Source organism: Argopecten irradians, chromosome 16 (assembly GCF_041381155.1).
Source record: "Argopecten irradians isolate NY chromosome 16, Ai_NY, whole genome shotgun sequence".
In the NCBI taxonomy this organism is placed as follows: Eukaryota; Metazoa; Mollusca; class Bivalvia; order Pectinida; family Pectinidae; genus Argopecten; species Argopecten irradians.
This window is the reverse complement of record NC_091149.1, coordinates 1,383,791-1,411,036: the sequence shown is the minus strand read 5'-3', so window position 1 is coordinate 1,411,036 and position 27,246 is coordinate 1,383,791. Positions and strand designations below refer to the sequence as shown.

The window sequence follows — 27,246 nt, the reverse complement described above, 5'->3', positions numbered from 1 at the left end:
ATTCAAAGTGAAATGTGTTTAATTACGTTTATTCAAAAATACTTGAATAAAATAACATAGCATAACATAACAAAACATTATTTTTATTTTACTCTTTAGTGATACATGTCCATCTGAACGTATGCATTTTGATATGCTTTTTACATACCGTAAATCTGTTCAATTGCAAATTTACTTGAAACCTGCAGTCCCCTAATTATGTCATGTTCATCATTAGATGTTTTGCAACACTACGGTCAATTGGACAGAATTGTAACCCTAGATCTGACGACAAAATTGTCTAGAGCTTTATATACCTGCCATTGCAGCTAGTTAATATATGCCCGGTATTATTTCATTGCTTCTTGATAATCTCAATTCTTCAACATTTTGAGTCTGCTGTGGATGACTAGCAAATATTGGGTCCTGTTATTTTAAAATTTAACAAATTATACAAGTAATTTGAGTTAATATAGCATCATAATATTAATTTTCATCAATATCTTAAGCCCATGTTTCCAGTTTTTAAATCAGAGATAATAATTGTCTTAATAAAATCTAGCCTTATTACACTTGTCTCTTAAACTCCATATATACACATGTATATAATATAATGTACATATACAAAAATGTATACATGTACAAATGTATTGTGTATGCATGATTGTATCTATATTGATTAGCTACTGTTGTAGTGGAAAAGATATCACCTTTTGACTAAAAGTCAGTCAGAAGGTGGCATCTTTTCCGCTACAACAGTAGCTTTATATTGACTACATCAATATGCTAATTCATTGTCATATATGTTACACACTATACAATGTGCTGTACTTTGTAGAAACTCCATTTAAACATCATGTAGCTCATTTAAGGTGGTTCGATACAGTTAGGCCTAAAAATTTCCCCCTAGTTTAATTGTCTTTAAAGTTTGCTCATTGAGATACCCCTACCCCCTAAACTGTTTATTAAGGCTTTTATTTGAAATTTGACCGTGCGGTTTTGGAAATATTGTACTCTCAATAACCCTACTTTAACGTCTGTTTTTCTCAAAATACAGTTTTACACACATATTAAAAAGGTTGATAATTGACTGAAATATTACAAACCACAACAGTTTGTATCTTTAATATGTAAGTTTATATGGCTTTCAATGACTTGAATAACGTTTCCACTCTTAAAAATACAATAATGTTAATTTTACACGCGAATGCGTGTAAATGAGGCCTAAAAAGGGCCAATTTTTGCATTTGAATTTCAACTTCAATACTTAATTTCAAAAAATCGTGTCGTTTAATTTTCTTTATTTATTGTCCACATAATAAAACAGTTGTTTGGGTTATGATGAAAGAATATAAAAAAAATTGACCGTGGAATTTTTAGTAATTAGCCTTTCTATACCCCTACCCCCTAAAAAATAACTTTTTTCACAATTATATTATTAGACGAAATCGAGCGGTAATATTTTTTTATAAAGAACATCTTATATATTGAATATTAATAAGTGTAATAGTCTGATAATATAAATTGTTATACCTGTTAATTTTATGTCATGATGCCACCGATTTGATGCTATACAAAGCTAAGAAATGGCACAAATAAGCCATTATTTTGCCTGGATATAATATCTGAAAAATGAATATGGAAAATTCTGTGTAAAGATTCTACTTCAATTACCCTTTACACAATCCATGATTTTATATTGTTTTAGCGGAAAAATATTTTATCAAAATCTATCTTTCCATCGTCAAGATATCTTAGCTTCAATAGTCGTTTGAGGCAGATATTCAATTGCAAGCATAAATTTGAATTTGGCGCCAAAATTGTAACCATGAAAAGCGTCTACGTGACAACGATTGAAGTTGATAACTTCAACTTGATCACAACAATGTCGATAAAATCGACACAAAATACACAACTGTATGTCTTTGTATGTTTTTTGTGGAGATATCTGCATATTTAATACATGTAGATATATATTAATTATCCGAAGTAAAATAAAACAAATTTTTGGATCCTCAGTATAACCTGTACGGCAAGTGTACAGTACGCCTAAGAAAAAAATCTCTTATTCTGAATCCTCGATCTACGTTCAGCTGATTACTGTAGACAAGAAAATAATTAGTCTATGCCTACATGTACATGTTCAGTTTCTATATCACAGATATAATACTGATGTTGACACTAGCTTACATGTGCTCTTTCGTAAGATAGTATTTGATCAACTGAATCAGAGTAGCCTACTTCCGTGTACTTTCTCAAAACGGGAAATACATGCATCATTTAATTACAGTAGTTAACAGCCTATGTCCTATCGTACACATATTCAGTAAATAAAATCTTGTTTCCCGAACGTGTTAGTGCTTATTGAGGATCATATTAGCAAACATGATACATGTAGACATCTACAACATGTACAAATTGAACGAAAAGTAGGGGTAGGGCGAGAGAGATGAAAATATTTCTGTATCTGTAGTTTTATACTAGAGTATTACTCGGCAAAATTGGAATGTCTTGATTTAATTTGCATCTCCCTTAAAACACATGTTTATTTAGTGTCAAATATTCACAGTTTAACGGAGTTGAACAGAAAATGTTTTAATCACTTGATTGTTATGAAATCTCAGTTTATTCAGTACAAGATTGAGACCCTATCGCCATATATCAGTCCGTTTGTATGAGTTATGTAATGTGCTTCTCAAAAGATACATGTAGCTTCATGTTATATTATCCTAGCCCAATTCAAAGATCTGACAACATTATTGTTTTCCAGTTTGTCGAAACTAGGTCCTACACCTACCGTACAAACTTTGATTTTCACCCGGTATCAAGCTTTCGGCAAACCGAACTAAATACAATATCGACAAATACGCAGTTTATCGACTACACTATCCTGATTTTAAGGTGAAAAGGTAAGATATCATTAGACGGATAACATATAGATGGCTATTTTTCATAATCTTAGTCCCAAAAGAGTTTTCATGTGCAGTTCTGAATGTACTCATTGACCCAAGGAGGTCCGAACGAACGGCGCATTCGACCACTGTTCGGAACGTCCTTAATTTAACCATCACCGCCATGTTCTTTTTTCTCTCGGAATGCTGCTTGATTTTACATATCTTTACTGCATTATGCAAATTATGTAGTGTTTTGTTTGACGGTAAAATTGAGAAGCATTCCGAAGAACAAATGAACATGGCGGTTAAGGTTAAAGTAAGTGAGCACCATGATGTTTAAATGTAGTTTCTACAAAGTACGGGTCATGACACCTGCAAAGGAGATTGTGGATGAACACAGTACTAGTTATGGGTACTGTTTACCACCACAAGCGTAGATTTTGTGATTTTTGGCTTGGTTTTTGAGGTACCCATTTAAGAGCCGAGACGACATTTCGACCGGACAGGGAAATGTCTACCATAGAGCATATTTTTCGTAAATTTCCCAATTCATCAAGCCATAGTTTTGTCAATACTTGTCCAATTTTGTTCATCAAGCGCTCAATGGAAAGATAAATTATTTCTCTTTACCTCAATGGTGTATAATGTCCATTTATTGAAATAATCACAGTTTTTAAAAAACAGGTCCGTTTTTCTAGACCGCCGAGTTCATACCCTTGATACTATAATAATGGCGCAGCCCTTCGTGCCCGAAGGGCACAAAGTGCGAAGCACTTCTAAAGTAACAGATACACAAAAATATAAGGAAAAACACAATCTCCAAAATTCAATCCTACACACTGACAGCTTCAGTTTGAGGCCGCTGTTTTTTCATACATATGGGGAGGTTGTGCGTTGCTCCGGTACGCAGCTTTCCCCAGTAAATATATATTTAACTAATGCAAATGCATAACAGGAGTAATTAAACATTTTTTTTTATTATTTTTTAAATAATAATAACACTTTGAAAATTAAAAGCTATAGAAACCTAGAATGCAGTCAAAATATCCACCAAGGCAAAGATGAGCACAAGGAATCATGAGGTCACATAACGTCAACAAATGGCGCAAAATCATAGGATTCGCATACGCTGCACTCCAGACCTTGAATGCATGGACACAGAGAAATCCGAATGTTTGAGTTCATTTCTTTGAGTTTATGCTAGACAATTATTACATCATATACTTCTATAGTTTAAAGTGTGTCCTTTTATTTGTAAATTATGTCTTCTACATGAAACCAAGGACGTATATGAGAAGGATAAGTCACACTGGGTTTTGGGGAATCCAAGGCAGGCGCTTTTGTGTTTGTGCACTGACCGTGACGTTGGGCGACGACTGATTTTCCTTTGATATCCGCCGGCGCAGCCTTTGATGTAGCTTGCGAGTGCGAGGGTTACCGTCTTACTTTCTGAAGCGGTGCCGTCATTTCATGAGCTGTCGATTTTTTTAACGAAAATTTAAGACATATCCTCAAAATATTCCATCTTTAAAGCAAGTAATAAACGTCGTGAAATTTAATAAACTTTACAATGGTGTTTCGTTTGACTCGATAAGACAAGTAGTTGTTGAGAAAAACGGTTTTTATTCCTGGTTCATAGGCGTCTCGCGTGGTGTTTAGTAATGTAAAGAGACAGACACGAATCCTTCTCACTTATAAATCCTTGATGAAACAGAAAATAAAATAAACAAGTAGAGCTTCGCTCTTCCTATGCCATGCATGATTCATATTAAAATATCTGGCTGCGCCCTTTAAGGCCTTGCCTTCAGTCATATTATATATATGTTGGTTAAAAATGTTCGTGCCAGGTCCCCATTATTCGGACCCGAAACTGAAAGCGACTGAGTGATGTCGAAATGTCTAAAAAAAACAGTGACTTTTAATGTTTTTAGAGTCATTTCATGTAATTTTTTAAAATGGGTTAGGTTAAAACGTTGAAAGTGAATGTTTGATACGATAAGCAATGTGCTATTTTTGTCAGTATGTCACGATAATCCGACAAATATAACACGTAATCATTTCTCTACATACCTCATCAGCAGCCATGTCGAGCCTTTCGGAAGATTGTTTTATAGTATTCGGAACACCTCGAATCTTTTTAACACGGAGACGGATCTAGATTCGTAAAATAACTGGGACGGACGAGTAAATTTACGGAAGCGTACTAATAAGATTTACACCGAGTCCACCTGGACTGTCTTATGTAAGTTTTGCGAGGTAAAGGTTATTTATAATATATGTACAGTGTGAGTTTCCATTACCTTCTGTCAAAGATTTATATATATGTAAAAGGAGCGGGTCTGTGTGACTTGTACATAGTGTTAAATACGGTCTCTGTCACTCAGCTGACGGAGCATGCTTCTTTGGCTGAGTCGGTAGAGCCGTAGATTTCCACGCCGGAGACCTGGGTTCGATTCCTGGTCGGGTCACTCGACAGGAATGTGTATTTCCCCTGTTCTTCTACATTGGCGCCCAACTAAATAACCCATGGTAGGTGCAGAAACATATATACATAGAGATTGGCAACTCCGCCATTTTTACGATCAGCAGATGTACCTCTGTATGTCCCTTGGGGTTTTTTAGATAAACTCCTAAATAGTTAAATACAGCAGAATAACTTTGATATGTTATGAAAGTTTAGTAATTTTCAGATGGTTTGAGTACGATTTTGGAAAAGAAAAATAATATTTTAACTTATATATGAATAAAACAAAATGCACTTCCGGTTTTGAATGTCTGATTTTCGAAAAACCAGGTAAAATTGCTTATTTTCGTGCTTTCAAAAATCATATTTCATACCATGAATTGGGAAAACTGATCACATCAAACCATGATATGTTTAAACTGTGTGTTGATGCTAAAATATCATGTTTAAAAGAATACACTTAAAAGTAGTTAGCCAAGGCAAAATGCCTATAAACCGGAGGTCCCTCTGCCTGTCAACAAAGACAAAGAAGGAGTTTCCAATCTCTATTTATATATGTTTCTGGTAGGTGGTTAAAGAGTCTCGAGTTGAGATTTAGGAAATCTCAAGAAAAACAGGGGGAGTAGTGTAAAAGGAGCGGGTCGGTGTGACTTGTAAATAGTGTTAAATACGGTCTCTGTCACTCAACTGACGGAGCATGCTTCTTTGGCTCAGTCGGTAGAGCCGTAGATTTCCACGCCGGAGACCCGGGTTCGATTCCTGGTCGGGGCACTCGACAGGAATGTGTATTTTCCCTGTTCTTCTACATATATATCTCTGCCACTTATCCTCGATACGCAGGGGTTGCTTCATAATAGGCCTAACTTGTTACATGTAGCTTGCCATGTCCATATAAATGCATAAATAATTACATCCCTGGATACACTTATATAATGGCACAACGAATTTTTGTTACGGTCTTCATGGTCAGATTCAACCTTTAGGCTAAAAATCCTCCCGGGACGCGGTTTTAGCTCCAAATTCTGGATATTTCTGCATCTATGTTTTGTACTAAAAACGTAGTACAAAAGTGACGTGCTTATACCTCATTCATATTTTACTACGTTTGACTACAAAGAACGTGTTTGATGTATACCGAGTTTGGAGTTTAAAAACGCGTCCCCGGAGAATTTTTATCCCAAAGGTTGAATCCAGTGGCCATTAAAGGCCCACTACCTTTCAAAAGCAAAATTTAAAGGTTTCTTAAAAACATTAATAACAAAAGAAAATATATATCAATGGCTTAAGATGAGGTTACAACACCAAACATATGCAAGATTTCCTATCTAATGTACGATAACAGTGGAGATTCATTTCGCTGTTTTGCCGTCTGGCGCAGTGATAGTCAACTACCGCGCGGCATTTAGGACGACAGCGGGAAACATAAAACGACCCGCGTTATGAAAATTAACATTTTATTTATTCTAACTAAACAGTTCTGGAGGTGATGATAAGTGTGCTAGTATACGTATAGTTAATAACTTCTGCGACTCTACAAAATTATTGATTCGTTTTACATTCCTATTTAAAAAAAATAAAAACCGTTTCGGAAAGGTAGTGGCCCTTTAAGACCATAACAACAATTCGTTGTGCCTTTATATAAGTGTATCGAGGTATGTAAACATACTATATACTATAAACGTACTATACTATATATAAAATGAATGAATGAAAAATCCAAAACAATGATTTTTGTCATGTTTTATTTTCTTCCGAATCACGAAAAATACCAGTTACGTAATTTATAAGCCATAAAGGTCATAGTACAGGTACACAATACACATTGAGAAACCAGCTTTACTTGTTAGCTTGCCCTGTCCGTATATATATAATATACATAAATATTTACATCCCTCGATACACTTACATGTATATAAAGGCACAACGAATTTCTGTTATGGTCTTAATGGCCAGATTCAAGCTTTGGGCTAAAAATCCCCCGGGACGCGGTTTTAAACTCCAAACTCTTAATACATCTACATCTATTTTTTGTTGTAAAAACACGCGCTCTTTATAGTCATGATGACCACAGCATTCTAGGAAATGGGTCAGTAACTTTCCAAGCCAAAGTCTGCACCCATTGGTCAGGATTATCGTTGTCCGAGAAAATGCAGTGACCTTTTAAAAGGGCACGTAGATCGCGCAAGCCCCGAAACGTTATATTTAGCGTCACGGTACGTAAAACTCTTCATGCGCAAGCCTCAGATAAGAGCTGCCATTCTATGTGTCGCCTTAACTTTTTAGGTAAGCCATTGTTATTGTTTGAAAATATTATATATCTGTTATCATTATAAGTTTAAGGTTTATTTGTATATATTTTCAGTAGAATAGAACATAAAACAAAGAGTAGCTTACTATAAATGTTTTGATTCCGTTATGATAAGTATTACAAAGAAAATAACAGCCAATGTATAGATACAAATTCTAAAGTTAAATTATGAAAATAACTATGTCCATGATTAGAATTTTCTCACTTTAGACATGATTTCTGTAAATGTTTATCACAAATTTTGAAACTATGCATCAATTGTTTTGTTATAAATAAAAAGATAAAAGCTGCCATTCTACGTGTCGCCTTAACTTTTTAGTAAACAGAGACACCCCGGGAACCAAGAGTACCTGCATAAACATATGTCAGCCTGATAGCATGCTGGGATGAAGGGACACAAAGTTTGTTCAAATCAATGATCTTGACCTATGTGCCAAGTCACAGGACTGAGACATATTTATTATTTGTTTAAAAGCAAAACATTATTTATAAGTGTGCATATTGGAATTTGGGTGACTGTTGGACATATATATCCTTATTGCCTTCTGCTCACTCTCAACTCTCATCCATTTGTAAACAATTCAAATTCTAACAAACTTCTTCTCCACAACATGGTTTTTCTCAATTTATCAATGTTTCACAATCAAAGTCTACTCTAAGCCTTCTGTAAGCTAACACAAACTGTGCCTTAGTGTGATATAATTCAAACAAGGTTCAAAACACAATGGAACACACCACTGTTGGAAAGTGGTTTCCCTTCTAAGACGTCTTGGGGCAGGACGTCCCTAATGTTGTGCTCTATACCACGTAAACTACGTAAAATCACGGCATGCTCCGTATTTTGACAGCGAAAAATGTAAACAAATCACTCACGCCCCTGCTCGCATGACTTATGTGGCTTAGCTTGAACGAATCGTGTATTCTTGGCTTCAATCAGCACATCTCATCGGTAGAATGGAAATCACTCTACATGCAAAAATTGTTGGTTTTTAATTTTTCTCTCAATATCTATGTCTATGATCGCATCGGAAAAATGTAAACAACTACCGTCGGCCTCTCTCGCTTCGAGCTTGATTTCTGTAAATGTTTATCACAAATTTTGAAACTATGCATCAATTGTTTTGTTATAAATAAAAAGATAAAAGCTGCCATTCTACGTGTCGCCTTAACTTTTTAGTAAACAGAGACACCCCGGGAACCAAGAGTACCTGCATAAACATATGTCAGCCTGATAGCATGCTGGGATGAAGGGACACAAAGTTTGTTCAAATCAATGATCTTGACCTATGTGCCAAGTCACAGGGCTGAGACATATTTATTATTTGTTTAAAAGCAAAACATTATTTATAAGTGTGCATATTGGAATTTGGGTGACTGTTGGACATATATATCCTTATTGCCTTCTGCTCACTCTCAACTCTCATCCATTTGTAAACAATTCAAATTCTAACAAACTTCTTCTCCACAACATGGTTTTTCTCAATTTATCAATGTTTCACAATCAAAGTCTACTCTAAGCCTTCTGTAAGCTAACACAAACTGTGCCTTAGTGTGATATAATTCAAACAAGGTTCAAAACACAATGGAACACACCACTGTTGGAAAGTGGTTTCCCTTCTAAGACGTCTTGGGGCAGGACGTCCCTAATGTTGTGCTCTATACCACGTAAACTACGTAAAATCACGGCATGCTCCGTATTTTGACAGCGAAAAATGTAAACAAATCACTCACGCCCCTGCTCGCATGACTTATGTGGCTTAGCTTGAACGAATCGTGTATTCTTGGCTTCAATCAGCACATCTCATCGGTAGAATGGAAATCACTCTACATGCAAAAATTGTTGGTTTTTAATTTTTCTCTCAATATCTATGTCTATGATCGCATCGGAAAAATGTAAACAACTACCGTCGGCCTCTCTCGCTTCGAGCTCCCCCCCCCCCCCCCCCCCCCCCAATGCGCCCCCTAAGTCAGACGTACGCACCTCCTGCGCACCCCGATTCCGTTAACCTTCTCCACGCCGGTGTATACAGCTCCATCTCACCGGGCCCACAGACAACACATTTCCTCCTGGCTGCTGATTTGGTTCCCGTTGGATGGAAGGTGTCCTAAGAAATGTCTCGTTGACAGGCGCCGAAGGTTGTCTCCCTTCCTCCTACCTTTAGATTCTGGTCCTGTCACATCAGCCTCCATTAAAAGATGAAAGATAATTTCTATTCTGAAATTGTAAAATTAATAGATTATGAGAATGTTAACTTTCATGATTTCACACTAAAAGCTTTCAATGTCAATTTTGTATGCTTCCATTTACTGGCAATAAAGATGATCCACCGCTGAACAAATGGTTTTTATTTTCTCTATCAAAAACAAAAGCAGACGATTTAGATTTTTTCTTCAGTTACAAAAGTTACTGATTTTACATGTACACCATTACCACCATTGAAAAGTTTGAGCTTCTAATTTTACTTGAAGAAACAAATATTAAAAATAATTAATTGCATTACGAAAAAATTCCATGACACTATGTCCTATATGGAATGAAGTACTGATTGCGCAGTATTTAATTATTTAATTTTTTTTGTGTTAATTAGACATATACACACGATTAAACACCAATTATTATTCAAATGATGTGTATCATTTATGTTCTATCGGCGGTCGAGCATCATGACCAAAGTTCCGGATTTTTGATTTTTTTTTTCTAACAGTAAAATGCAACTTCAAAGCCCAAATTATTGAATCTATTCTGTCTTAAGACAGATATATTTTTTCTTTTCCATACTACACATGCTTCATCAGCTGACGTTATATGTTTTTACTTGTATTTCATTACCGTAATACCCTTTGAAGAACGGCGTTGACTCATTTCTTTGTAAGGACTGCAATGGCAAGGACATGACAAAACCTTCTTCCACCATTTCAATGTCCAACTTAGGAAAAACCAACACTGCTTTAAAGGATTTGTGCAGCCAATTTTTTTTTTATATATAATACGTCAGGATATTGCTTTAGATGAATGAAAAATCAAGTCCCACCCAACGAATCGCCTAGCTTTTAGCGCTATCGGTTGGTTTTGGTCGTGATTTACGGGTAGTGTCGACTACGATTCAGAGATAATGAGCTAGGCAGTCACGTGGTCTTGTGATGTCAGAGTAGTCCGCGGCTACACAAGGTAAGCCTAGTACTATACATGTATACAGCATATATACGTATACGCTAAATCTGCGTGTGCCCCGAAACGATATATATATATATATATATATGCGTGACGGCACGTAAAACTCTTCACTTCTACTTCATCTACAATTTGAGTTTTTTTCGAATAAATGGTTATTCTAGCTTTATGATGTAGATATTTTCAGTTTCAAAACATTCCATTTCAAACATTCAAACAAACATATATATATATATATATATATATCTAACTTTAGATTAGATAATTAGTCCAATTTGATAGATATATCAAAATGATGTTCGGATCAGTCTGGACTGAGATTTAGATAGCATATTATGCAAATTTCTGTGTAATAAAAACAGTATAATATAACACTATATTTTTACGAGTAAAATCACAAAAATAAGCATGAATATATCTAGAATGCGTGTTTTTATTTCAAACTTTTGCCATAACGATGCAAAAACGGCACAGTTTTCCAATTAAAATAAAATGTGGACGGTTGTCAGTTATGTTATATTGGAGTAACGGTACCGAACTTAAACCGAAAAATAACATATTATATATCTATATTGTTGCCTTTGAAACTTTACCATAACGTTAACTAAAAAGCAGAAATACATCAATGATATTTCTGATATATGTTTTTAAATTACAGTTTAAATGTGGATTTTAAAAAAAAAAACATTATTTCAAAATTATACTTTTCGATCCTTTCGTATATCATGCCGAGATTTAAATAGTGTGATATATGAACATACTTAGTGATATCTAAATAAGTAGTGTGGTAATGCTGTTACCCTTCTTGTATGACTATACATGTAGATTGGAAACGGTGAAACTAATACATGCTTAGAATTCTTACTAATACCTTAGAAATTACGGAAGATTGCTATATGCCACGATTCCGTTATTACAGTACTTGACTGGAATAATATTTAAGGTTAAACCTTTAGTTGAAATAGTTCTTAGAACCATTTTTGTTTCTGAATAAGTCAACTTCCATTATTGTTTTACCTGTGTACGACATTTAAATATATATATGTGTGTGTAATATATATTCAGGGATATTTTATTTCCATTGACTTCAATTTTACATCTTCGTTTTAAGAATGGAGGTGACAATAAAAAAACCTAGAGCATAGATGTACGGGGTTTCCCTAATTCAAAACACAATCCAATTAACGGATGTCCTAACCTGATTGACAGAAAGACAATACCAAATACCCGATATAGTCCACCGAATAGCAAATTGCCCGCGGCCAGGTAATTACAGGTGAGTTCGATGAATGGCGTCGTGTACAGGTAAACAACATCCTGGTCCAGGTATTACATAATCATCAAACCAAAGGCATGGCTAATTATATATCTATATCGGTGTATCTATTCGTATCTATTCGTATATCGATTAAAAATTGAAAGCGACCGCACTGACTAAAAATAATTTGTTTCGCTCAAGGATTTATAAGTGAGACACTCTCATATACGTCCTTGGTTTTGCTTAAAGCGAATAGTCGGGCAAAGAAAACCAGTCTAAATGCGTTCATTGGTCTTCCAAAAGTTCTCACATATTAATACGAGTGCCAAGTTCTACTTACGTTTCCCAGTTCTGACCATTAAAGTAAAGGAAAGTTGAAAGCATGTGAAAGCGAGGCTGTGTGTAAATGTAAACACGGACATAGTCAACCGGGAGGACGTTTTAGGATTCCTATACTTTTAATTAATTTCTTCGTACGCAGACAGATTTTGGCGAGAGATTTTATTTTTCTATTTCATAAGAAATTATACTGGATACATTCACACCATTGTTACCGACTTAAGCCATCCTTGCCCGACTGTTCACTTTAATAATTCAATATTTTGATATTTTAAAATATCAAAAATAAATTCTTTCTACCACATGTTGAAACGTATTACGGTATTGTAATAACTGTAACTCAAATTGATTCGGTTAGCAACACACAACACAATTTTGTAATGATCAATTATCGGTCAAGCATCATATCCTTAATGCTTTAATCAAGGATTTCTTTACTTGTTAAAATTTCATTTTACAGTCACAAAACTTTGCAATTCACAATGTATCAAAGATACAGACAACAGAAAATATCTAATTAAAGTTTATTCGTTGCTGAACTCCTCGACAAAAAAAATCGGAAACTTTTATTTCGGTGCGGATTTTCTTTCATAATTACACGAAGATATTTGCTGTTAGAGCATAAATTAGAGTTTTGAAACATCGAATTTCACTCTATTAGTTATTTACATTCGAGCCAAAGTTATTGTACGATTAACTTCACTCAATAGTAATCATAAAAAATCGTTGATCGGCTTTTCCTGTGACCGTCGATATAAGTGATAGCACATCAGTTATAGTACCACGGACTATTATATATGACGTATGGTAACGGGTAGTCCGCTAAACCTGCCTATATTTATTAGGCTTTTTTGCCTAATATATATATTAGGCAAAAAATATAAATAAAAAAGCCTAATAATATAGGCAGGTTTAGCGGACTAGGTAACGGGGTCCGGCACCGGTTGTTTGGTATCTACTTCCGGAAATATCGTACCCGAACAAATGAGAGGGGTACGTGCTAAATCGCTTTAAAAACTCGATATTATTTCATTATTTTATTGAAACCTATCAAAAAATTAAAACTGTAGCGTTTCTCCAAAATATGATAGCACTTAGGCTATGACGAGACGCTATTGTATATCGTAAGTCCGTGATGGAAGGTGACTACGGCAGGGAAAACTAGAAAACATCACTTTAAAATTCATATAATTTATTCACATAAACATCCATGTAATATAGTTCACAATAAATCCATTAGGAACACACACACTGGTACACTGTTTCCTTAAGTTCACTGCTAGGTGATATCCATAATTGCGAAGTATTCAGTACATCCCAAATGCAAGTATAAATCCCATAGTCACAAACACACTAAGTGTAGTAAAGTAATCCGAAGTAAAATAACTGATCCTGAGATGCGTGGAGTAAGTCCCAAAATTTCATGTAATCTTTCGTTTCGTCACGTGCACCCCCTTTTATACCACTTTCATACTGTCCTCTAATGGCTAAAGCCTCGCTCCTTCGATCTTCATTCTCACGTTCATTGGCTGAATCTTATTACGATTACGTATTTCTACCTACTTCCATCCCCCTCCCAACCTAATTTTAATTGGCTGGCCGGAGTGACCACTACCTAAATTTAGCTCTCGGTTACTATTAATACGAACACCTTACGCAACCTGTCCATCAACCTGAAATAAAAACTAAGCGTGACATAAATGTTCACGCTACAAAACAGTAAAAGTTTAACATTTTTAATATGTCCAACCATTGTATGTGAAAATGAGAATAAAGTCTCTCAGTTTGTATTCAAACATGTAACCTGGATGGTATGTCCATGCAAAACTGAGAAAAATGTGCGAGAATATGAACATATCTCAAGATATCGGATGATATAAGATGTTGAATGGAGAAATAGGATAGAACAAAAACTGTCTATCACTTCAAATTTATCGCAAATACATCCTGTGCGCCATAATCGATGATGTTTAGTGAGCATGTTATGACTATAGTGTACGTGTTTGGTACGTACAAAATTCCGGTTTGGTATTCATTAGTATACGGTTTGGTATTACAATCTAGTTTAAAAATTTAAATCACAAATAAAAACATGGGATAACTTAAGGACAGTATTATCATTTCACGCAGTCAAATTAACATATTAAGCAATATAATTAAGCATACACAGCAAGAGCCGATACATAATTACCATCATAGAAAACAATTAAATTTATATATACATGTAAGTTTGTGATCCTGTGTTTGGTAGCTGTTATATATATACATTATGTAGCTTCGTCATATCAAAGTATATATCGGGGAAAGCCGGAAAAAAACACCACACCCCTATAACTAGAATGCAACAACAATTAATTATTAAGCACTGTAAATTACAAGTCAGGTCTTAGACACTTTCAATTCAATTAATTTTATTCCGTGGACCTTACGGTCCATAAGTACAAATTACATCATGTAAAATATTACAATTGATATAAACAAATGAGATGGAGAGTGATTTATATAATAGATAATACATTTCCAGCCAAATGTCTCAACTTTTTAACTTTTCAGACCTTTTTCTTAAAAACGAAATGAATAAATTTACCAGTATTTTGTAATTCTTTAACGTTGTTAACGCTTAATAATTTAATTAATTAAAAAAACACTTGGTCTTCTGTAATAATATTTCTTAATATTCTTTTGGCGTAAATCAACATAAAATGGACATTGTAATAGAAAGTGATATTTCATCTTCAAGTTCATTTAAATCACAACATGTACACAATCTATTCTCTCGTGGGGTATTTTGTTTTCTACCCTTTTCAATATTCAGATTGTGTGCCGAAATTCTTATTTTGGTTATACATTTTTTATATACAGTGTCAATAGGCTTTCTTAAATAAAATTGTAAACAAAAAATATACATTAAAATGTTTATAACAGTTATTACATAGTGTTGTCTTGAACTTATTATTGTTGATAAACATCTTGCTCTACTTTATCTCCTATTATATTCTATTTTCAATTTAATATTAAATGGTTATTACACGGTCAAACGTATCCTATCATTCCAAGTGGTTGCTATGTAATATCCAATTTTTGCTAGTTCATTTTTTCACTTGTTTAGATACTTCACATTATCATGCGTAATGTTTACTCTATGATATTTTTTCTTTTGTTATTAGGTGATCACTTCTTTCTTTAGTGTTTCTTTTTACCAGATTACGCATTTTAGGCATATCTTCAGAGAAATTAATATTGCTTGTCCTTTACATTTTTTATACCAATGGATGTACTCATTATAAAATACTGACCTCACCGTGATATAAAGTGAATATACAGGGGCGAAAACGGAAACGATGCTTCCTATTAAAACTGTGTTCATTTTTAGTCCATTTGAGCCCGACGGGCCGGTGCAGCCTTCTTCGAGCTTATCGCTCTGGCGCGCCCAGGGGGGGTGGCGGGCCACCACGTCCGTCGTACGGCGCAGGTCAGTCCCGTATCGTCCGGTCTCGGTCCATCACTTTCTTTTTTATAAATCGCTTCTTTTTTACCTAGACGTTCTGCCATGGATTTTGTAACACTAAATTTTGGCCACAAAACATCCTTGGGGGAAGGGGAATAGAAGACTTGGATAAAGTTTGCGCTTCTGACCCCCCTCGGGGGAAGGAGGGGCGAGGGGCCCCCAATCAGGGAAATTAACAGGTTAATTCCTATATTAATCGCTTACTTGTCTCTAGACACGTTCTGCATGGATTCGTAACCAACTTTTGGCCACAAAACATCCTTGGGGGGAAGGGAACAGAACTCTTATAAAGTTTGGCTCTGACTCCCTCGCGGGGCCCGGGGCACGGGGGACGGGCCCAATAGGGGACCAATAGGCAGGTAAATCCCCTACTAAATCGCTACTTGTTCCTATGCCGTTCCTGCATGGATTGTAATCATTATTTGCGCCACAAACAAACCTCCTTGGGGGAAGAGGGGGCAAACAGAAATTGTATAAAGTTTGGCTTTCTTAACCCCCCCCGGGAGGCAGGACCGGTGGCTGCCCAAATAGGGGAACAGAGGTAAAATCCTATAAATTGTCACCTGTCCTAGAGGAAACTGCAATCCGATTGTGGCCAAATTTGGCCACAATCATCCATTGGGGAAGGGAAACAGAACTTGTATAAATGTTTGGCTCTGGACGCCCTGGGGGCAGAAGTGGGGGGCAAATAGGGGAACAAAATAATAGAGCAAAAACCTATAAATCGCTACTTGTCCTAGAATTCTGCATGGATTGTGACCAAATTTGGCCACAAACATCCATTGGGGAAGGGAAACAGAACTTGTATAAAGTTTGGCTCTGACCCCTCGGGGGCAGGAGGGGCGGGGCCAATAGGGGAAATAGAGGTAAATCCTATAAATTGCTACCTGTCCTAGAGTTCTGCATGGATTGTGACCAAATTTGGCCACAAACATCCATGGGGGAAGTAAAACAGAACTTGTATAAATTTGGCTCCGACCCCCATGGGGCAGGAGGGAGCGGGCGGACCAAATAGGGGAAATAGCAGCCTAAAACCATATAAATCGCTAACTTGTCCTAGAATTCTGCATGGATTGTGACCAAATTTAGGCCCACAAACATCCATTGGGAAAGGGAAAAGAGAACTTGTATAATTTTTGGCTCTGACCCCTCTGGGGGCAGGAGGGGCGGGGCCAAATAGGGGAAATAGAGCTAAAATACCTATAAATCGCCTGTCGCTACTTGTCCTATTGAATTTGGCTGCATGGATATGTGACCAAATTTGGCCACCCCCAAACATCCATGGGGAAAAATAGAAGGGAAAAAGAATTGTAAAAATTTGAACGTCTGAGTCCTAAGATTTGGGAAAAGAACTTGTATAAATGTTGACTCTGACCCCCTGGGGGCAGGATGGGTAGGGCCCTGTAGGGGAATTAGAGGTAAATATTCGAATTTCTTTAGAAAAGAAACAATGAACCTGTATTTAGAACATTACTTGGCATTACAAACCAGGTGAGCGATACAGGCCCTCTGGGCCTCTTGTTTTGAACTATGGTAAATATGGGTCAAATTTATCATAGTTTATACAGTATAGGGAAACACATTTATGAGAATTATTTGCTCAATATTCATAGGAAATGTAGCAGATGTAATGAAATTGAATTCTTACAGATAAACACTTTGTTGATAGATCAATAATATGAGAGCCATTAAAATTTAATCCGTTGAAACAAATTTGGTTACTTTTAGTTTAGATGTCGACATCAATAACTGACAAGTCGGTGTCACACCCGAGCATAAACACGATTAATCGCCGAGTTACCGACTTTCTACATACAAATGTAATCATATTGGAATCATTGTGTGGGCAGGTACATGTGGTAAGTCGACATATTCTTCTGTTTATGTCGACATCTTCCTATATCATGTCGACATAATGCCTTAATTATGTCGACATCATTAAGTCGTAAGTCGGCAACTCGATGGCAGATATATGCCACCATATATAAACATTTTATGAAGGACGTAATCTGTTTATGTTTATTTGTCCTTGCCGTTATATCCACTCTTGCATTGACTATTTCCATAGATTTAGATACAAGTCTCTTCTATCTCATAGTGAAACTGAAGGCAGCAGAAGACACGTGTAATCATAGAAATCAGATAATTAGTTACAGATTATATAATCATGGACCCACAAGACTAGATAAAAAAATGGTAAAAATCATACTCTACATAGTACTATATACGAGAAGGGTGGAAAGTTCCCGGACTCAAAATTTCTGACCCGCTTATATAGCTTTAGTGGCTATAAAAGCACACTTATAGGACATCTTCGTAAAACGGTTACTACCGTTGGATAAAAAAAATCATCCTACACATCTATACGAAGTGCCGTCACTAAGAATTACAAGCCCCATTTACACAAACATTTGCTCTAAATTCTTCACGGTCGTCTAATCAAAATTCACTCGGGTGTCTTTTTTCTCTCTCGATATAATAAGCATGAGCGAGGCCTACGCAAGTTTGTTAATGAATGACCTTGACCCCCATTCAATGTCACAGGTGTCAAATATGCTACAATTTTAAAACAACTTCTTGTCAGTAAGTAATAAGCCTTGGGACCTGATATTGGGGCATTATGATGCTGGGATGAAGGGCTACCTTCATAAAAATGAATCACCTTGACCTTCATTCAAGGTCACAGGGATCAAATAAACGAATTACTGTGTACTTTGGTTCTATGTATGATGCATTGTCTACTTAACAGTGGTGTAGGAAGATGAAACGTAATTGGGGGTGGGGGGGGGGGGGCAAAGGTCCTCGATATTTCGTAACACCCCCCCCCTTCTCGCGCGCTCCGCACCCACAGGAGATACTTGATATACTTTTTTTCCATATATCATTACAAATAATCCTTGTACACATCTATAGAGATTGGCGTAGCTAACAGGAAATTAATGAATGGGTACGGGCTATTCCCTGGAAAATGACGTGATTGTGTGTTTAGTTTCAAATATACTGTAGTGATTTCTCTGACCTGTTATTTAATATATATAATTTGGCCTTTTGACGGAGATCTTATTTTCTTTGTGTTAAATTTATCTATTCTGAAACCGAATGTAGGCAAATATAAATTTAGAATTCTACGAATTTAGCGGGAGTAGCTGATCTTCGCTGATCATAGATTAGACGGTTAGACTGATTAAGCTGGTCACTTCGCATTATATCATTTATAGATAAAAAGTGGAAATACTCATTACAGTTTTTATAGTAAAACAGTACATATGTGCAAGTCAAAATGATATTCATACAGTTTTAATAACATTTTGGAGTCTAGATATTTTCAAATATTTTTTTTTTTTCGAAAAATGGCAAGCAAACTATCACTATATTTGGAAGTAAAAAACACAATCACTAGTTACCCATAATACAATTCTATATTTCGACCAATGGAATGAATGAAGTATAAGCACGTGACTTTTTTACTACAATAATTACATGTATATGCAAATATATCTTTATCAAAATTCAACGTGGTTCCCGACTTTGTAAGTAAAAGTTCCGGGAGGAGGTTAATCATCCCAAAGGTTGAACCAATATTATATTTTGTACATGGTCAATTCGCACAGTTTGCAAACATAAATTTTGTCTCATATCCCGATTGAAGTTAAAAATTTGTGACATCAATGCTTTAATGTGAATGTTATTCAGATTTAAGAAAGCGATTTTATTAAGAAATATTATTTTTACCAGATTATTAATATAGTTATTTTACCTAGTATTTACACATTAGTCAACGTTTAGAAAAAGAGGAAAAGTTTATCAGAGTTAGAAACATACATTAGGACCTAAGTACTAAGAAGGTTGTGTGAAGTTGGCTCGATATACGACATTCGACATTCAACATTCAAAAAACCAATAACTGGCCAACGACAAACAGAGTCTGAATGTTGTTGCACACAGCTCGACATACCACATTCAACATTCAAAATCTGAATGTTGTGCAGCTCGACATACGGCATTCAACATTCGGAAACTTATGTATAACTGGACAACGAACGGACTTTTGAATGTTGTGCAGCTCGACATTCGACATTCAACATTCAGAACGTATGTATAACTGATAAACGAACGGACTTTTGAATGTTGTGCAGCTCGACACATTCGACATTCAACATTCAGAACTTATGTAATAACTGACAAACGAACGTACTTTGGAATATTGCGCAGCTCGACATACGACATTGCAACATTCAATGCCAATAAATGATCAACGGACAACAAAAATCTGAATATTGCGCAGCTCGACATACCATTTTGTGAGACAATTCGACATTCAGAACTTATATATAAACTGACTAACTAACGGGTCTTTTGAATGTTTGCGCAGCTTGACATACCGAACATTCCAACATTCAGAACCTATGTATATCTGACCTGACACCGAAAGCGGACTTTTGAAAAGTTGCGCAGCTCGACATAACGACATTCAACATTCAAAAAACCAATAACTCGCCAAACGACAACAGAATCTGAATGTTGCACAGCTCGACAGTACCATAATTCAACATTCAAAATCTGAATGTTGTGCAGCTCGACATTCGACATTCAACATTCGGAACTTATATATAACTGACTAAACGAACGGACTTTTGATATGTTGCCGCAGCTCGACATTCGACATTCAACATTCAGGAACGTATGTATAACTGATAAACGAACGGACTTTTTGAATGTTGTGCAGCTCGACATTCGACATTCAACATTCAGGAAACGTATATATAACTGACACCCGAGCAGACTTTTGAATGTTGTGCAGCAACAATTCGACATTCAACATTCAGAACTTATATATAACTGACTAACTAACGGACTTTTGAATGTTGTGCAGCTCGGACATACGACATTTAACATTCAGAACGTATGTATAAATGATATAACGAACGGTATTTAGAATGTTGTGCAGCTCGAAATTCGACATTCAACATTCAGAACTTATTGTATAACTGACAAACGAACGGATTTTGAAATGTTGTGCAGCTCGACATACGGCATTCAACATTCAAAAACCAATAAATGACCAACGACCACAAAATCTGAATATTGCGCAGCTCGACATACATTTGTACGACATTCGACATTCAGAACTTATATATAACTGACTAACTAACGGACTTTTTGAATGTTGTGCAGCTCGACATACGACATTCAACATTCAGAACTTATATATAACTGACTAACAAACGGACTTTTGAATGTTGTGCAGCTCGACATTACGACATTCAACATTCCAAACTTATGTATAACTGTCCACCGAGCAGACTTTTGAATGTTGTGCAGCTCGACATACGAAATTCAACATTCAGAACTTATATATAACTGACTAACATAACGGACTTTTGAATGTTGTGCAGCTCGATATTCGACATTCAACATTCGAAACTTATGTATAACTGTCCACCGAGCAGACTTTTGAATGTTGCGCAGCTCGACATACGACATTCAACATTCAGAACGTATATATAACTGACCACCGAGCAGACTTTTGAATGTTGCGCAGTCTCGACATACGACATTCAACATTCAGAACTTATGAATAACTGACCATCGGAGCGGACTTTTGAATGTTACGCAGCAGCTCGACATACGACATTCAACATTCAAAACCAATAACTCGCCAACGACAACAGAATCTGAATGTTGTGCAGCTCGACATTCGACATTCAACATTCAGAACGTATGTATAACTGATAAACGCAACGGACTTTTTGAATGTTTTGCAGCTCGTCATTCGAATTTTTCAATATTCAGAACGTATTTATAACTGACTAACTAACGGACTTTTGAATGTTTTTGCAGCTCGATATACGACATTCAACATTCGGAACTTGATATATAACTGACTAACGAACGGACTTTTGAATGTTGTGCAGCTCGACATTCGACATTCGACATTCAGAACCTTTATATAACTGACTAACTAACGGACTTTTGAATGTTTTGCAGCTCGATATACGACATTCAACATTCGGAACAGATATATAACTGACTAACGAACGGACTTTTGAATGTTGTGCAGCTCGACATACGCCATTTCAACATTCAAAACCAATAAACTGGCCAACGACAACAGAATCTGAATGTTGCACAGCCCGACATACGAGTTCAACATTCAGAGAACTTATATTAACTAACGGACTTTTGAATGTTGTGGCAGCTCGACATTCGACATTCAACATTTAGAACTTATGTATAACTGACAAACGAACGGACTTTTGAATGTTGCGACTGCTCGACATGCGACATTCAACGTTTCAGAAACCAATAACTGGCCAACGTGAACTAGAATCTGAATGTTGCGAAGCTCGACATACCATATTCAACATTCAAAATCTGAATGTTGCGCAGCTCGACATTCGACATTCGACATTCAGAAACCTATATATAACACTGACTACACTAACGGACTTTTGGAATGTTGTGCAGCTCGGACATACGACATTCAACATTCGGAACGTATGTATAACTGATAAACGAACGGACTTTTGAATGTTGCGCAGCTCGACATTTCGACATTCATCATTCATAACTTATGTATAACTGATAAACGAACGGACTGTTGAATGTTGTGCAGCTCGACATTCGACATTCATCATTCAGAACTTATGTATAAACTGATAAACGAAGAACGGACTGTTGAATGTTGTGCAGCTCGACATTCGAAAATTAACATTCAGAACTTATGTTTAAAAACTGAAAAACAACGGACTTTTGAATGTTGCGCAGCTCGCCTCGGCATACGCCATTCAACATTCAAAACCGAGTAACTGGCCAACGTGAACAGAATCTGAATGTTGCGCAGGCTCGACAATACCACATTTAACATTCAAAATCTGAATGTATTGCGCAGCTCGACATTCGTACATTCAGAACCTATTTATATAACTGACTCACTAACGGACTTTTTGAATTGTTGTGCAGCTCGATATATCGACATTCAAAATTCTGAACTTATATATAAACATACTAACGAACGGGACTTATGGGAATGTTATGTGCAGCTCGACAGTATATCGCCATTCAACATTCAAGAACCAATAACTGGCTGTCCACGACAACAGAATTCCTGAATGTTGCGGTCACCCCGACATACGAATTTTTCAACATTCAGAAGGAGAACTTATATATCAACTGACTAACTACACGGACTTTTGAATGTTGTGCAGCTCGACATACGACATTCAACATTCAGATGACTTATATATAAACTGACAAACAAACGGACTTTTGAATGTTGCGCAGCTCGACATACGACATTCAACGTTCAGAACCAATAACTGGCCCAACGTGAACAGAATCTGAATGTTGCGCAGCTCGACATACCACATTCAACATTCAAAAATCTGAATGTTGCGCAGCTCGACATTCGACATTCAGAACCTATATAAAACTGACTAACTAACGGACTTTTGAATGTTGTGCAGCTCATCACTACGACATTCAACATTCAGAACTTATATATAACTGACAAACAAACGGGACTTTTGAATGTTGCGGCAGCTCGACATAACGGCATTCAAACGTTCATAACAAATAACGGGCCAACGAGATTCCACAATAAACATTCGACGCAATCAATTATCGATATCCTTCAATGTATTATAGCACACAATAGTGTTGGCTTCCGTTATCTTATGTATGCTTTTTGAATATTTTATTGTTAGTTTAATTAATTTAAAAGTGCGACAGGATTATTACATATCGAAACGCTCGCGAGATTTTCCATGAGAGTAGTTTCAACAACGTACATTAACAGGAAATCCACAATTCAATATCGGAATAGGAGAGATATTGCCATACACAACGAACACAATATACAAATATATATAAATCATATAGTTTATTCATATGTGTCCTATAGCTCATATTATAAAGAATTAAATAAAAGTAATCACATTAATTTGTGTGTTTCTATATTAGACATTTGTTATTGTGTCATGTTTTTTATTTAAGAAAACCCCTGTCCGTATTATTGACGCCGCGCACTCGGACGTCACGCTAGTGGTATCGTTCTCTGGTATCAAAAGATATCTTGGTTCACCCCCATCAATTTTTTCACAAAATTTGTGCTGCCATGCTTGACTTTGGGTATTTTCCATTTTCACGTCTAATGGTCATCTGTCATTAAAATCAAGCAGGATTTTTTTTTATTTGTAATTATTTAGCAATTTGACATTTTCAATTCAATATGCATGCAATCCAGCAATTAAGTGTTTTCTTAGAACATTGAAAATTAACCCATTCGTTATTTACAATGCACTATGTTTAAATCTAAGTCAAAAGTATTATATGTACCGAGTTCAACAAACATTTAATATTAGTCGAGAAAACTGGTGGGCTTCAATAAGGAAATTATATCGACATATCTAGGACTAGGGGGTGAATATAAATTATGAATGTCATACTTTACATACAGTAGCCCTTCCATAATGGTTTCCTGAAACTCTGTGTTACAATGGGTGTCAGGGGTTAAAGAAATTTGGCCAACTTGTCTATATTAGATAGTAAACCTCTTCTCTGAACGCTAAGAATGAATTTAGGTCTTAATCTATCATTTGTTAGCAGACCGAAGGTGTTGTGTGATTTAGAATGACATGCATGTATATCATGGCAATGAGTCATCAGGGGATCAAAGGAATCGGACCACAATGAAATCAAACTGGTTATGTTGGATATAAACGGCTTATCTGAAAGGAAGGATATGTGATATCTCACATAGTTTAATACTACGAATGTAATGCACATTCCCTAAAGGATTGGGTATTCAATATTGCTAAATATACGATATTTGAAAAAAGATTTTTTGTTTGCTTCATGATAACTAGAAATCCATCAAATGCATATATCTGGTTACTCTGATGAATTCAGATTCCAAAATAGAAAATGAGTGGTAAACCTAAGATATATTTTTTTGTTGCAACTTAACTGAATTTTTGACGAGACCAAAAAACGCAGTTAGTAGGTCCACACAAAGCCAACGCTAATTACAAAACTTCTAAACCAGATCGCGTTTTCCCTTGAATACATCAATGTTCGTCATTTATTTTGCCATGATTGTCGTTTTCCGATTTGTTCAGTTTTACGTCCGCTGTGAACAACTAAGAGGCAGAGCGGAAGGGGAGAATCGAGAAAGAAAAAGAGGACCGAGATCATACATGACAAATTACTTTTATTTTAAATTTTTTTCGTGTTTTCCTCGGTACAAAATGGAGTTATCATCAAATATTGGTTCAAAAATGCAATATTAAAACATCGAAATGAATCTATTTAAACAAACCATTGTTCCTTTCCTTAAACAAAACCATATTATCTTCGTCCTCTTACATAGTAATATCTTCATAAAGTATCACAAGGGCAAAATGGCTGGGGGAGTGATAAAAGAGGGAGGAAAGAGAAGGATGGGACTCCATAAAGTAATGGAATAAATATATTACAAACCCAAAAAACAAAATTTGTTTTTACCAACATACGCATCCGCAAAAAAGCCCGCCCAAAGAAAAGGCACAAAAAAAAGAGCCGCCCCCCAATTTTACCAAATTTTCAGTAATACAAAAACCATAGGACTTTAGTCTGGGAATTTTCGTTTTTCGTCCTAAACCCGTGGTAGTGGAGATTCCCGAAAACAGGGCGAGCGAAGTGAGAAGGGGCAAAAACCAGGAGAGCAAGTCTCAGTTGTTACACTTTTGAGGTTTGAACCCGAAGGAAATGGATTAAATAAATTAATTATATAAAAGTATTCTAAAAATGTATATGTACTTATTAACGGAGTATAATATAATTTTAGGCAAAGCCTATCTGAGAGCGCAGCAGTTAGTCCATTCTTTCGTTTTTGCCAGGTAGATCTAAATAAAGGATTTCCAACGGCGAAAGAGTACTCTCCCCTGACCCATCAGTCTTATCGATGTTGACATGTGTTTTGTTTTTATAGCTTATTGGGTGCGCTGAATAACTGTACTGCTAGAAACTATTTATAGAATTATTAATTATTGGAATAATAGCTTTGCTGAATTACTGGCATTGAGTTTATAACAAGAAAAACAATATTGAACAAAGATTACTTCTACTTTCACTTTCTGCAAAAATACGTGACTGCGGCTACAAATTATATCTCAACGTCATTCTCCGTTGCCAGGCGAGAGAAATTACCGAGCGGGTAGCCATCTTGAGTGGGAATTCCAACTCCAGAGTAGTGCGCATCATTTCTGCGCATGATATGTCATCATGGAGACGGCTACTTCCGTTAAGAAAAAATAACGTCATTAACGTCGTTCCTATGAACACTCTAAACTCTGTTAGCACGAAATAATTTCAAAACTTAAGATCTCATTTACTTTTGTTTATATATCGTTCAAATAAATTATTTATTCTTTACGTTAAGATCCGTCGCTTCGTGCGTAAAGGGGTTTCCCACGCCTAAAAAAAGTGATGCAGGCGAACCGGATATGTAGATTGACCAATCAAAAAAATCATCATGGTTACCCGCTACCGGTCCCTAGTGAGCGGAGCGCAGCCTGGCGGAGAGTAGAGAACTAAGGGAAGGGAACCAGTCTACCAGGCGAGAAAATTCCGAAGCAACTGCTCACGTAAAACGGCTTTTAAGTTAAGACTCAGAAAAAAATGTAATTGTTAGATACAGGTAAGAATAAATTGGAAGGTTTATATTTCACTAATGTTTTCATTTTGAATTTTTCGAAGCGTTACTTGTTTGTAATCACACGAGAGTGTGATTTTGTAATCACGCGAGAGTGTGACTTTGGATACTGTCTTGCGCGATGCTGGATCTTGTGTTGACTTCCTGTTTCCGGTTTGTGAGAAAGTTTTCCAACTCTACATATATTGGATGATTTACATAGAATAACGTTAGTGAGACACCTCTATCACAAGAGTTCGCTTCGCGAACGGGCCTTCGGCCCGTTCGCTGCGCTCTCTATTAAAGTTACTTAGTTATCGGTATCAAATATATGTACATGTACTTTGCTAATAACGTAGTTTAAATATAGTTATTTGTATTTTCAGTTTCTACGTTATATGGAGTTATGGAAAAAGGGAAACGCAATAAACATAATTCCATATATCAGTTTTTGAACTTTATTTATACACAACTAAGCCAGCTACAGTAGAAACTTAACCCATTAACGAAACCATCATCATCATGGATAAAGATAAGGGATCTTCAGATACAGATGAAAGAAACAACCATGGTGACACAACAACGAAGGACGAAACTGAGGTTAAGGGTACTACAACAAACTCAAGTGGGACATCTGAGTCGACAAACAGCA

At 36.0% G+C, this 27,246-nt stretch overlaps 1 protein-coding gene across 1 annotated transcript in view; it reads right to left on the bottom strand.

Annotated features, from left to right (window-relative positions):
* LOC138310812 (rab3 GTPase-activating protein catalytic subunit-like) overlaps positions 1-4,969 on the bottom strand; it is a 100,564-nt gene extending 95,595 nt beyond the window's left edge. Inside the window, 1 exon segment of the mRNA XM_069252137.1 lies at positions 4,944-4,969. Within this exon segment, the coding sequence (XP_069108238.1) occupies positions 4,944-4,958 (15 nt within the window). The 5' untranslated portion in view covers positions 4,959-4,969.
* Between the last annotated feature and the right edge of the window lie 22,277 nt (positions 4,970-27,246).